Genomic DNA, 12,136 nt, shown 5'->3' with positions numbered 1-12,136 from the left:
AGATGTTTAAAAATATATTTAAAATGAGCAAAAACTAAACAATTGTGATTAAAAAATGTTAAGAAAGAGAGAGAGTGAATAGGAAAGAGGGAAGTCAGTGGATCCTGAGGAAGGTGGAATAGGTGGGGAGAGCAGAATAAAGAGAGAGTGGTGATGAAGGTCATACAAAAGCCAGCTTGAACAAGTGAGTCTTCAGCTGCTTTTTAAAGGAGACCACTGAGTCCACTGATCTCAGGCTCAGGGGGAGAGAGTTCCAGAGTCTGGGGGCCACAGCAGCAAATGATCTGTCACCTTTGACCAGAGGTGGAAAGTAACGAACTACATTTACTCACGTTACTGTAATTGAGTAGCTTTTTTGTAAATTCATACTTTTTAAGTCGTTTTTAAAATCTGTACTTTTACTTTTACTTGAGTAAGTTTTTAAAAAAGAATTGTAATTCGCTACATTTTAAATCATATCCGTTACTGAGTAAAAAATAAATTGTAGGCTTATAAAAATATTACGTGTAGCAGCGTCGGAACAGAAAGAGACACCTGCATGAGCGCCACGTCTAAACCGGGGGGGCTACACTTTATGATGAGGACAAACAGCCATTTTTACCGCAGTTTTGCTCAAAAACGTCAGTCCCTGTGATCAACTCGCTGTTTACCTCCTCTCTCCCTCCTCTCCTGTGGGTTGGAACCCGCACCTTCGCGCACCGGTGTGACGTCATCAGAATTCTGCTCGGTTCGGCAACCAGACCCGGTTCCGTGTTTGAAATGTGTTTCCTTACCACGCACGGAAGCGGCAAAATTACGTTTAGCGCTCCTAAGAAGCCGATTATCAGCGCTCTGCTCATAAAACAGAAGACCTGCAGGCCTCTGTGAGTTAATCCTGATACTGTTCAGGTGTAAACATTGTGCTCCATCCCTGTGTTTGAACTCAGAAGATGCTCCTTGATGCCACAGATATGTGATGATTTAGCTTGTTTCTTTATTTTACTCCAGAATAGGAGATTAAATTATTACAAATGCAGTTCTGTGTAGTTAAATTAGCCATTGAAATGATTCTAACATGCTGCTGTGTGTGTGTGTGTGTGTGTGTGTGTGTGTGTGTGTGTGTGTGTGTGTGTGTGTGTGTGTGTGTGTGTGTGTGTGTGTGTGTGTGTGTGTGTGTGTGTGTGTGTGTGTGTGTGTGTGTGTGTGTGTGTGTGTGTGTGTGTGGGACTGCATAAGACAGCATGGCTTCATCAAATCCATGCATCCTATATCTTGGCTGAAGTAATGGCTCAGGAAAATAACTTGTATTTAATAAACAATGACGTCTCTGCAGTGTTTATGATAATATTTTTATATTATATTGGACCTATCTTTGGTCTGGGAGGTGTAACTTATCATGATACAAGCCTTTTAAAACATGTTAAAGTGTTACAAGAGGAGATAAATGCATGAATTTGAAGTTCATGTTTGGAGACCAACCTTCACAGTTTGGAGGCTCACGCTGGTGAGGAGACACCATTAGTTCTAGTAACACCTGGGCTCCCAAGGCCTATTCTGACAGGATGGACGTTACGGGACCCTTAAGGATTCCAGTTGGATGATTGGAGGATTATTTAGGAGGACTGGAATGAACAAACTGATTTCAGTGGTGAAGGGTTAAAGGTATTGGCTCGGCATTAAAATTGTAGAAATGCAAAATAACTACACTTTACTATCTATATAAACATGTACTGGGTTCAGATTTTTATTTTGTTAAGGACTTTTGTCATAAATGATTACAGAAAATCCAAATCCTCTCCTCCAGACAGTGAAGAACTGTGTTTCGCATACGTCACTCCAGCACGTAAAACAAGCTAGCTGCTGATGCTAATATTGTGAATCACTGTTATTTGTTTACTTTCATGCTCCTAATTATTACGTAAAATTGTGTTTACAGCTGCAGCAAAAGGTCTGAGCCATGTGTCTGTGTCCTACATGCATTTTTAAATAACAGGTCTGATCTAAAATAATAACCTACATCTATAAATCCATCTAGAACTGCACCGCTACTTCTGGACTCCAGACGAGTCCCGTTAGCATGACTGCAGCAAAACTAACCGTGTTCGCTCCGGTAAGGAAAGAACAAGTCCTTTGGGAAAGCTACGACACACACACACACACGCACGCACGCACGCACGCGCGCGCGCGCACACACACACACACACACACACACACACACACACACACACACACACACACAGATATAATCTAAAAGATGATCTCTATATTTCAACATTAGAACCTCCATGGCATATTGGATTAGTGCAAACAACGAGTTGAGCTAAGGAGTTACTCCAGCATCAGGAAGATTTATTCTGGTAAATTGTAGGTTCATTATTTTCCAGAGTTATGTCAATAAATACACACAGCAGTAAAACTGTAGATTACTGAACTATATTGGGACACATGATGGAGCTAAAACCAGCTGAAAACTTGTCAGCTTAGAGCTCCCAGTGGAGCACAGAAATGAAATATTTAAGAAAAGTAAACAAACTGTACCGATTTTGGTTCTGAAGATGAACAGAATCCTCCTCTATGTCCAAATCGGGTCGCAGGTCTTCTGAGTCAAACGGTCTAAAACATGTCTGCACCTCTGGTAGTGATATCCAGCTGGCGGGGTCGGAGTTCGGTTGAACTTCTCCAGTAATCTAATATCCGTTCTCGTCACCATTTCCCAGAGAAAAAACAAATCTGATGGACTAGTAGAGGCTTCAGAAGCTACATCTGATTGATGACACAATGTTCTCTGCTATAACGCTAACGCAGAAACACCGGAGCCAGGCGTTGTTTACTACAGCTGTTTCAGCAGAGCTCCATGTGAAACGTCACCTGCTGCCCAGGGCTTAGACCGGAAGTTAGTTTCTGTTTTTCCTGCACCAGTCACAAACATCAGATTCTTACAATTCCAGCCGTCAAAATCCAAAAACCTTTTTCATCTGAGATTTTAATACACATTTACACATGCTGTTCAAACAAATTTTGCCTCTGGCCAATATCTTTAAATGAGTGAGTGAACCCACTACCAAAGATGAACTCTGCTAACTTTAAAAATCAGCTGCTCTAAATAAGCATTCAGGGAAAAGTCATGGGCTTGTGACTATAACCTAATTTATGTTACTAGTTTGCAGTGTAACTGCCTTTGTACTTCAATATGCATGTTTGTTCATTTAATTAAAAAAACGGCCACTTTGACATTTATACCCCATTGTCTTTTTTTTAACTATTCAGAAGAGCCCGTCCTTGCACAGTCAAAAAAGTAACTAAGTAACTTTTACTCTGACTACATTTGAAATAAGCTACTTTTTACTTTTACTTGAGTACATTTTGAGGCAGGTAATTTTACTTGTAATTGAGTAAAATTTCATGAAAGTAATTATACTTGTACTTAAGTACAACATTTTAGTACTCTTTCCACCTCTGCCTTTGACCTTTAGCCTGGTGCGCTGCACAACCAGTAGGCTTTGATCACTGGACCTCGGGGACCTGCTGGGGGTGTAGGGACTGAGAAGATCATCAATGTAAGATGGTGCTTGTCCATGTAAGGCCCTATAGACCAGAACCAGGATCTTGAAATGAACCCTGAAGTTGACTGGCAGCCAGTGAAGCTGGAGGAGAAGCGGGGTGATGTGGGTGTGTATGGAGGACTTGGTCAGAAGCCGAGCACAGGCATTCTGAACCACCTGTAGACGGTTCGGGGAGGTTCTGCTCAGACACGTGAAAAGAAAGTTGCAGTAGTCTAAGCGTGAGGAGATGAAGGTGTGGAGAACAGTCTCAAGTTCAGAGCGGGACAGCATGGGACTCAGTTTAGCAATGTTCCTGAGATGGAAGAAGGAAGAGCGAACAAGAGAACTAACATGAGAATCCAGGGTGAGAGCTGGGTCAAAGGTCATGAATGCGTATATACTTTGTCCTGACCAAACCTGACATTGGGAGGGTCCAGGCTCTGTACATAATGAAATTGATATATGTGTTACAATATAGGCTATCATTTGTGACTAAATCTTTATCCAAGTTACAACAGTCTTTAAAATTAATGCACAACAGGGAAAATGCAGCACAGACTCCTGCAGGATATTAGCTGTAGTTCTCCATCATCAATACTAGATTTCATATTTTATTGTGTTCAATGTTATATTAAGTTTATTTATTACAATTATTAATAGCTTTTGTTTCATTTTTGCTCTCTGATGAATTATTTGGAAATGACTGATTTTTGGTTTGTGTTCTAAAAGCTACGTAAACAAATTACATCTTGTAAAACCTCCCATAATTCAGTCAGATTCAAAACATTTCATTTCAAGGTATTTAGTAGATGAAGAGTTTTTTTTTCTTGTATGGTGTCTTCAAAAAGGTGCTTCACAGTAATAATCTCACAGTAATTTATGTTACATTAACAGACTAAATAACAATGCTTCAACCTGCCCAGCATCAAAAACAATCTATATATTTTTACTGATTGATATTTATAATTATCATTATGTGGAAAAACAATGTGTTTATCACCAAAAATAGCCTTTTTATATTCCTTTGTAATAGTACTGATAGAGAAGAGAGCCTTAAGTGATTCCCACAGACCCCCTTAAATGAGGCTGCTAGCTAACATGCTACATTGCTCACCTTCTTGAGGTTCATTGGGTTGTGAGGGGACACCTGCTGACATATCATCAGCTGCTGATTCTGGTAGGGACAAGGACGACAACCCATTTACCATAATTAGATGAAACGTAGTTCCTCTCACTGTGGATATCAGAGCTAGCAAACAGGTTGAATTTAACCACTCACTAACTAAACCCACCTTTCTTTGAGGAAAAACTGTGTGACATACTGACACCCTCTCTTCTGCCTGTCCTCTTTCTCCTTTCTTTCTTTCCTTTTCTGTGACCCAGACTTTGTTTTTGCATATATATTTTTACTGCAGCCTTGATGCACTCTGCTGTCTGACTGCGTTTGAGCTGGCCTCGCCTGCTACGCGCCCCTCGGCCAGGTGGACTGTACCATGTTATGCCGTTGGAATTAATTAGTCAAAATGAAGTAGGGACCTCTGAATAAATATACATTTCATAAAGACTAAAAGATTGTTTAATGTCTTAAATGAGAAAAAATACTGCAAAGTAAAGTACTTGTGATTTTTAAACTTTATTTTTTTTTAAACTTTGAAACTGTTTTGGGCCCCTGACAGCTGTGGGCCCTTATAATCTTCCTAATCTTTCACTGCTTTACGGCACCCCTGTGTGTGTGTGTGTGTGTGTGTGTGTGTGTGTGTGTGTGTGTGTGTGTGTGTGTGTGTGTGTGTGTGTGTGTGTGTGAGTCTAACCACACATGACCCGATGATTCAAAGTCCGACGTTTCTAAACGCTGCATAATTATCAGTTTGATCTTTCAGGACGGGGATTACGCCGGGGATTATTAGCCACAACCCTCTTTCACCAACTCTGTCTGTGTTTGACAGTTTTGGAGCTTATGCGGTAATGCCCTCACACCCAAACGTGGCGTTTTTGGCAAATCGGGGGATCTCCAGACCATCCTCTGCCTCGCCTGCGCCAAAGACGAAGTCACATATTCAGGTGCCTTGAATGGTGACATCTACGTCTGGAAAGGAATTAACCTGATGAGGACGATTCAAGGAGCTCACGGGGTTTGTTTCTAGCATGTCTATGTGCTTTTTGTTTTTCCTGACCTAGCTCATGCATCCTCCTCTGCTTCCACATAGATTATATAAAACCGTATAGTAAAAGCTATCAGGTTTCAGGCACATTCGATTGTGCTCCGAGGTGGATCAGCTTTTGCCACACAGGATTAAATCATATCTAGGGGATCAACAGCTGGGCGGTGGGGGGGTAGGTAAGTCGGGGAGGGGAATCATGAATACAGTTCATTCCAGAATTTTGATTTTCCAAATGTCTCATTATTTGTACTCCATTTGTAAGACAGATTACAATGAAGGAAAAAAAAAGCTCCTCAGCTTCTCTTGAGGCAGGTTTGTGATTGTTAAAGCCTTGTTTAACAAATGGCTGGCTGAGCAGCAGCACAGTGCGGGTTGTAGCTCGGACCGGTTCTGTCGTTGCTCGTTTACGGCGCAGATCCTCACTGACAGCCTGTCATCTTTTTCCCCAGTCAGGGATTTTCAGCATGAATGCCTGTGAAGAGGGCTTTGCTACTGGAGGACGGGACGGTTGCGTCCGGCTGTGGGATCTCAACTTCAAACCAATTACTGTCATCGATCTCAGGGAAACAGACCAAGGATATAAAGGTGTGGTCAAACAGCCTCCTACTCCCTTTTTTTTTTTTTACATTTTCCTTTTAATTCAGAAAAGCTGCAAATAAAAGCATGTCTGCTTTAGAATCTCATTTACAAACACTCAGAACATTTAAAAAAAACATTTCTTTTCCATATTTTCTGCTAAGTTTACTAAGATTCTTTTTTTCCCCATTTTTCTCATCTTCTTTACTTATAATCTTGGACCTAACAGTAGCTAGGGGTGAGAATAGCCGAGGTGGGTAGTGGTGAGAGGGTTAGGGAGTTTAACAGTCATCTCAGTCTTGTTTATGCAGTCCCCATACTGCTTTGCTCTTCCTCCCATTAGTAAGTCCAAGCTCTTTTGCAGTTTTTGCGCCTTATATACTCCTCATCCTCAATGTTGTGCAAAGGTGGAGCGTTAAATATATTTTTGTCTCATTTTTTTGTCAGTATTTTTCTAAAATTAGAAATCTGTTGGAGGAATCTGTTGCTGTGAGTTTTAAATATGCATTTGAAGTTCTTTTGCACAGTACACATGTAGCATTCTGTATACTATCGCTGCATAACTCTGATTGAGAAGCAGACTAGCTTGAATGTAACTCTCCATCCTCTATGGAGTACCATTTGCAAAGCCAAACGGTCAGAATTTGACAGCATGTTGTTTTTTTGACCGTCATAAGAGGAAAAACATCAGGATTCAGTTTTTTATGTCGTATATTCACCAGGTCATTCATACGTTTACAAATGTCACAGCTCTCAGCTAAATATTTAGTTAGCATGCTAAATATTTAAAATTGGAGTTGAATATTTTATGATAAATTGGAGTTGAATATTTTATGATAAACTTATTATTTAGATAGTAAAATAAATATTTAGTTCAGACCTAAATATTTATTTTCCAGACAAAATATTTCATTGATTAACTAAATATCAGCTCAGATCTAAACACTTAGTTTGGAGCTAAATATTTAGCTTCCAAACTAAATATCCATCCATCCATTTTTTTCCGCATATCCTGAGTCGGGTTGCGGGGGCAGGAGCCTAAGTGGAGAGGCCCAGGCTTCCCTCTCCCCAGCCACTTGGGCCAGTTCTTCTGGGGGAATCCCAAAGCGTTTCCTGGCCAGGCCAGCGTGTCCTAGGTGTCCATTTAGGTCTCTTCCCAGTTGACCGTGCCCGGAAAATCTCATCAGTGAGGCGTCCAGGAGGCATCCTATTCAGATGCCCGAGCCCCCTTAACTGGCTCCTCTCAATGTGGAGGAGCAGCGGGTCTACTCCACGCCCCTCCTGGATGACTGAGCTTCTCACCCTTTCTCTAAGGGAGAGCCCAGACACCCCGAGATACTTAAACTCCTCCACTTGACTCTGACCCTGAGAAGACATTCAACCCTTTTCCGACTCCATGGTCTCGGCTTTAGAGGAGCTGATTCTCATCCCAGCTGCTTTACACTAAGCTACGAACTACTCCTGTGAACGATGGAGATCACGTTCTGATGAAGCCAACAGGACCACATCATCTGCAAAGAAATTCTGTCCATAAAAGTTATGAACATAATCTGTTCAAACTAAATATTTAGTTTATTAATGAAATACATAAAATGTTGAGTTTGTAAAATAAATATTTAACTCTAATATTCAGAGGTGTGACTAAGTAACTCCTTTCTTAGTCACAAGTAAGACACGAGCCGTTCCAGTCAAGTCTCAAGTCAAGTCCACGTCAACGACAACCAAGTCCAAGTTGTGTCCAAAGTCAGTGATGTGGAAGTCCTAGTCAAGTCCAAGCCCTTAACTTTGAATTTCAAGTCATATTCAAGTCATCTGTCAAACTTCAATTTAATGACAATGATAATAAATAAATTCCAGAAATAAAGCATCTCAAAGCTTCATTTATTTGCTCAAACAAGCTGGAAGTGCAACTGAAACTGATTATAAACATAGTGCTGCTGCATTTAGTAGTAAATCAAACCCAGAGCGAAGAATGATTTTTGATTTTTGTCCATGTCGGGCCACTTTTGTGCTGAAATATCAAATATGCTCAAGTCATCATTAAGTCAACAGATGCAAGTCGATTCAAGTCACAAGTCATTGGCGTTCAAGTCCGAGTCAAGTCGTAAGTCTTTATAGATTTTATCAAGTCAAATCAGACTTAATTAAAGTAATGACTCAAGTCCATGTCATGTGACCATTTTCTGTTTAGGAAATATTTAGAACTGTGCCTTTTATAAATGTATTTGGTGAAATCCATCCATCCATTTTCTGAACCCGCTTTGTCCACACAGGGTCGCAGGGGGGCTGGTGCCTATCTCCAGCGGTCAACGGGCAATCAGGCAGGGTACACCCTGGACAGAGAGCCAGTCCATCCCAGGGCAACACAGAGACACACAGGACAAACAATTATGAACACACACACTCACACCTAAGGACAATTTAGACAGACCAATCAACCTAACAGTCATGTTTTTGGACTGTGGGAGGAAGCCGTTGTACCCGGAGAGAACCCACGCATGCACAGGGAGAACACGCAAACTCCATGCAGAAAGATCCCAGGCCGGGAAGCAAACCCAGGACCTTCTTGCTGCAAGGCAACAGCTCTAACCACTGCGCCACTGCGCAGCCCGTATTTGGTGAAAATATGATTTTGAAAAATGAACTCCCACTTTTCCTCTTATGACGGGCAAAAAGATATTGCTACTAAATTCTGACTGTTCCAGATGACTATTATCACTTCCTGTCTTCATCATCCTTGTAAATGTCTGCTTGTTTGTGCTATCTGTACATTTAGCCTAATTCTTAGTGCATGCATGTTTAACAGGGTTGTCCGTGCGAAGTGTATGCTGGCGTGGAGATCACATCCTAGTGGGCACACAGGACAGTGAGATCTTTGAAGTGGTGGTCCACGACCGCAACAAGCCCTTTCTCATCATGCAGGGTCACTGCGAGGGCGAGCTGTGGGCACTCGCCGTGCATCCCACTAAACCTCTGGCCATGACGGGAAGTGACGACCGCTCAGTCAGGTGGAGCTAAGTTTACTGAATTAAGTTCAAGCCATGGTTTAAAAATTCTTGCCTCCAGTGGAACTTTTGTGCAGGAATCAAAAGAAACTAGACCCCTTCTTAGCACTTTCTTATTGCTGCTGATATAATTGCCTCACTCCATAATCCCATAACTCCCGTGACTTCTCTTTTTTTCACTGGTCTGTGCCTGAAGGATATGGAGCCTTATAGATCATGCACTGATAGCTCGCTGCAACATGGAGGAGCCAATCCGCTGTGCAGCTGTGAGCACTGATGGCATTCATCTGGCGCTGGGAATGAAGGATGGCTCTTTCACCGTTTTAAGAGTCAGGTGGGTTATGTAATCTCAAGGCAAATGAAAATTTTGGATTCTGAGTGAACGCCCAGTTTTTATTTGGCATCCAGTAAAGCTCTTCATCATTTACTCTGCTTCTCTCCAGGGACATGACAGAAGTGGTGCACATAAAGGACAGGAAGGAGGCCATCCATGAGCTGAAGTACTCTCCTGACGGGGCCCATCTGGCAGTCGGCTCTAATGAAAACTCAGTGGATATCTATGGAGTGGTGCAGAGATACAAGAAAGTGGGCGAGTGCATCGGCTCCAACAGCTTCATCACACACATGGACTGGTCCACGGAAAGTAAATTCCTTCAGACCAATGACGGCAGCGGCAGACGTCTCTTCTACAGGATGCCAAGTAAGTGCAGCGCAGTTCAATGATTATTTGTGACTTTTGGGGAGGGATTGGAAACCAGAAATGGCAGTTTGTGAGGTAAATTCTGTCTCTTGTTGAGGTGGCAAGGAGGTGACCAACAAGGAGGAACTGAAGCTGGTGCAGTGGGCTTCTTGGACGTCTGTGTTGGGCCCTGAGGTCAACGGAATCTGGCCCAAGTACTCGGATATCAATGACATCAACTCTGTGGACGCCAACTTTAACAATCAGGTCTTGGTGACAGCTGATGACTACGGATTAGTCAAGCTGATGAGATATCCATGCATAAGAAAAGGTCAAGCATTCATTTATTTACTTTAAAAAAAACGAAACATTTGAAGAATTAATACATTGTAATTGACATTTCTCTTGATTTCAGGTGCAAAATTTAAAAAGTATTTAGGACACTCCGCTCACATTACAAATGTCAGATGGTCACATGACTACCAGTGGGTCATCACGATCGGAGGTGCAGATCACTCAGTGTTCCAGTGGAAGTTTATTCCTGAGAGAAAGTCTAAAGAGGCTCTTCATTTAGCGCCGCAAGGTGAGATAAAACCCGGAGAAATCATTTATCACATCCAGTCAAAGGCCAAAACTACATTTCCATTTGTGCCTTTAGTTACAAAGCCTCATTTCTGTGGAATTTTAAATCATACATGTTAAGAATTAGGTGTAAATATTAGTAGTAAAGTGCTTTTATTTAATGATTGTTTGATATATAACCACACAATGATCATAAATGCAGCTATTATTCATTGATGTGGTATTACATCACACTATGAGACAAGAGGGTAGTGCATCAGTCAAGCTAACCTTTGGCAATAACATCAACTTACATGTTTGATCAAAGATAAAACATTTTTGTAATTAATGTGAAAATAAAAAACTTTACAATTCTCAAATTGCTTTTTATTATCATCAAGTCACAAGTGAAAATACACTCGCGTTAATCCTTTTTTAAGTTTCAGACCTAGAAATATTTCGATTATAACCCCGTTAATGCCAAACTGCAATAAAGGGATTATATTTGTAAGACCTTAATTGTTTACTGATTTATCTACAACCTAAACAGACAAATTATTGTTTTCTATAAAGAGCTGCAAAAAGAACAGGACATTACTTTAATTAAGATCAATCCCATCAAAGAGAAAGAAGCTTGGAAAGAATAACTGCATTGTGCTTCTTGAGTACTTTTTTCTCTAGTAACAGTGCAGCTGCCTTTCTTTTTAATTTTCCTAATGGGCCTTGTGAGGAGTCACCCCAAGCTGCTCTGCTCACAGCCTCGTCTTGGCACGCCTTTACTGTGCTGCATCGGCATTTTTATACATTCGTCTTGAGCATTGTCACCCTGAGCCATGACAGCCTAATAAATAGGAGATGTCATAGTATTATTACACGATCGACCCTTTCTCCCACTGAAACTGGATGCAGTGTTTGTCTCACTGTGCTCACAGAGAGGTGTTTGTCTGATTTAAAGGCAGCAGCGCTGTGATGTAACCTTGTTGTGTGCCTGCAGAGACCTTGGCGGACTCCAACAGCGAAGAATCAGACTCTGATCAGTCAGACGTGCCTGAGATGGACTCCGAAATCGAGCAGGAGACACAGCTCACATATCGACGACAGGTTCATAATGATATTTTACGCATTCCTCTCACTAAACACAAAATCGATCACATTTCCTGTATTTTTAAGCTTGTTTTTGACACATAATCAGGTTTACAAAGAAGATCTACCTCAGCTCAAAGAGCAGTGCAAAGAAAAGCATCGAGCCACAGCGATGAAGAAGAGAGAGCGAGCACCGGGGAATGGTATTAAGCTGCACTTCATTCATGGGTATGAATAAAAGGATTTTTTAAAATTATTTCAAGTCACATTTATTGAATTGCTAGGTCTGACTCTTTATTGTTGATTTTCAGGTACAGGGCCTATGACTGCAGAAGCAATCTGTTCTACACCCAAACAGGGGAGATTGTCTACCATGTAGCTGCTGTAGGGGTTGTGTACAACAGACAGCAGAACACTCAGCGGTTCTACATGGGTCACGATGACGACATCCTCTGTCTAGCTATCCATCCGCTGAAGGACTATGTAGCAACAGGCCAGGTAGGTGTAAAAAACAAACATCTAGGTTCAGACAAGCCCAAAAAGTCTGAG

The 12,136-nt window shown here is 41.4% G+C and overlaps 1 protein-coding gene across 2 annotated transcripts in view; it reads left to right on the top strand.

Moving 5' to 3' along the window:
* The window catches only part of eml5 (EMAP like 5), a 50,609-nt gene that overhangs the window by 18,023 nt on the left and 20,450 nt on the right, over positions 1 to 12,136 (top strand). For both annotated transcript variants that reach the window (XM_015970164.3, XM_015970163.3), the window contains exons 5-14: positions 5,468 to 5,653; positions 6,133 to 6,268; positions 9,066 to 9,267; positions 9,461 to 9,598; positions 9,708 to 9,964; positions 10,062 to 10,274; positions 10,359 to 10,526; positions 11,499 to 11,605; positions 11,697 to 11,815; positions 11,899 to 12,085. In XM_015970164.3, coding sequence (XP_015825650.3) covers positions 5,468 to 5,653; positions 6,133 to 6,268; positions 9,066 to 9,267; positions 9,461 to 9,598; positions 9,708 to 9,964; positions 10,062 to 10,274; positions 10,359 to 10,526; positions 11,499 to 11,605; positions 11,697 to 11,815; positions 11,899 to 12,085 — 1,713 coding nt within the window. The remainder of the gene's footprint in view (positions 1 to 5,467; positions 5,654 to 6,132; positions 6,269 to 9,065; positions 9,268 to 9,460; positions 9,599 to 9,707; positions 9,965 to 10,061; positions 10,275 to 10,358; positions 10,527 to 11,498; positions 11,606 to 11,696; positions 11,816 to 11,898; positions 12,086 to 12,136) is intronic.

This window comes from Nothobranchius furzeri, chromosome 18, assembly GCF_043380555.1.
Source record: "Nothobranchius furzeri strain GRZ-AD chromosome 18, NfurGRZ-RIMD1, whole genome shotgun sequence".
Taxonomy (NCBI): Eukaryota; Metazoa; Chordata; class Actinopteri; order Cyprinodontiformes; family Nothobranchiidae; genus Nothobranchius; species Nothobranchius furzeri.
This window is presented reverse-complemented; position numbering and strand designations above follow the sequence as displayed.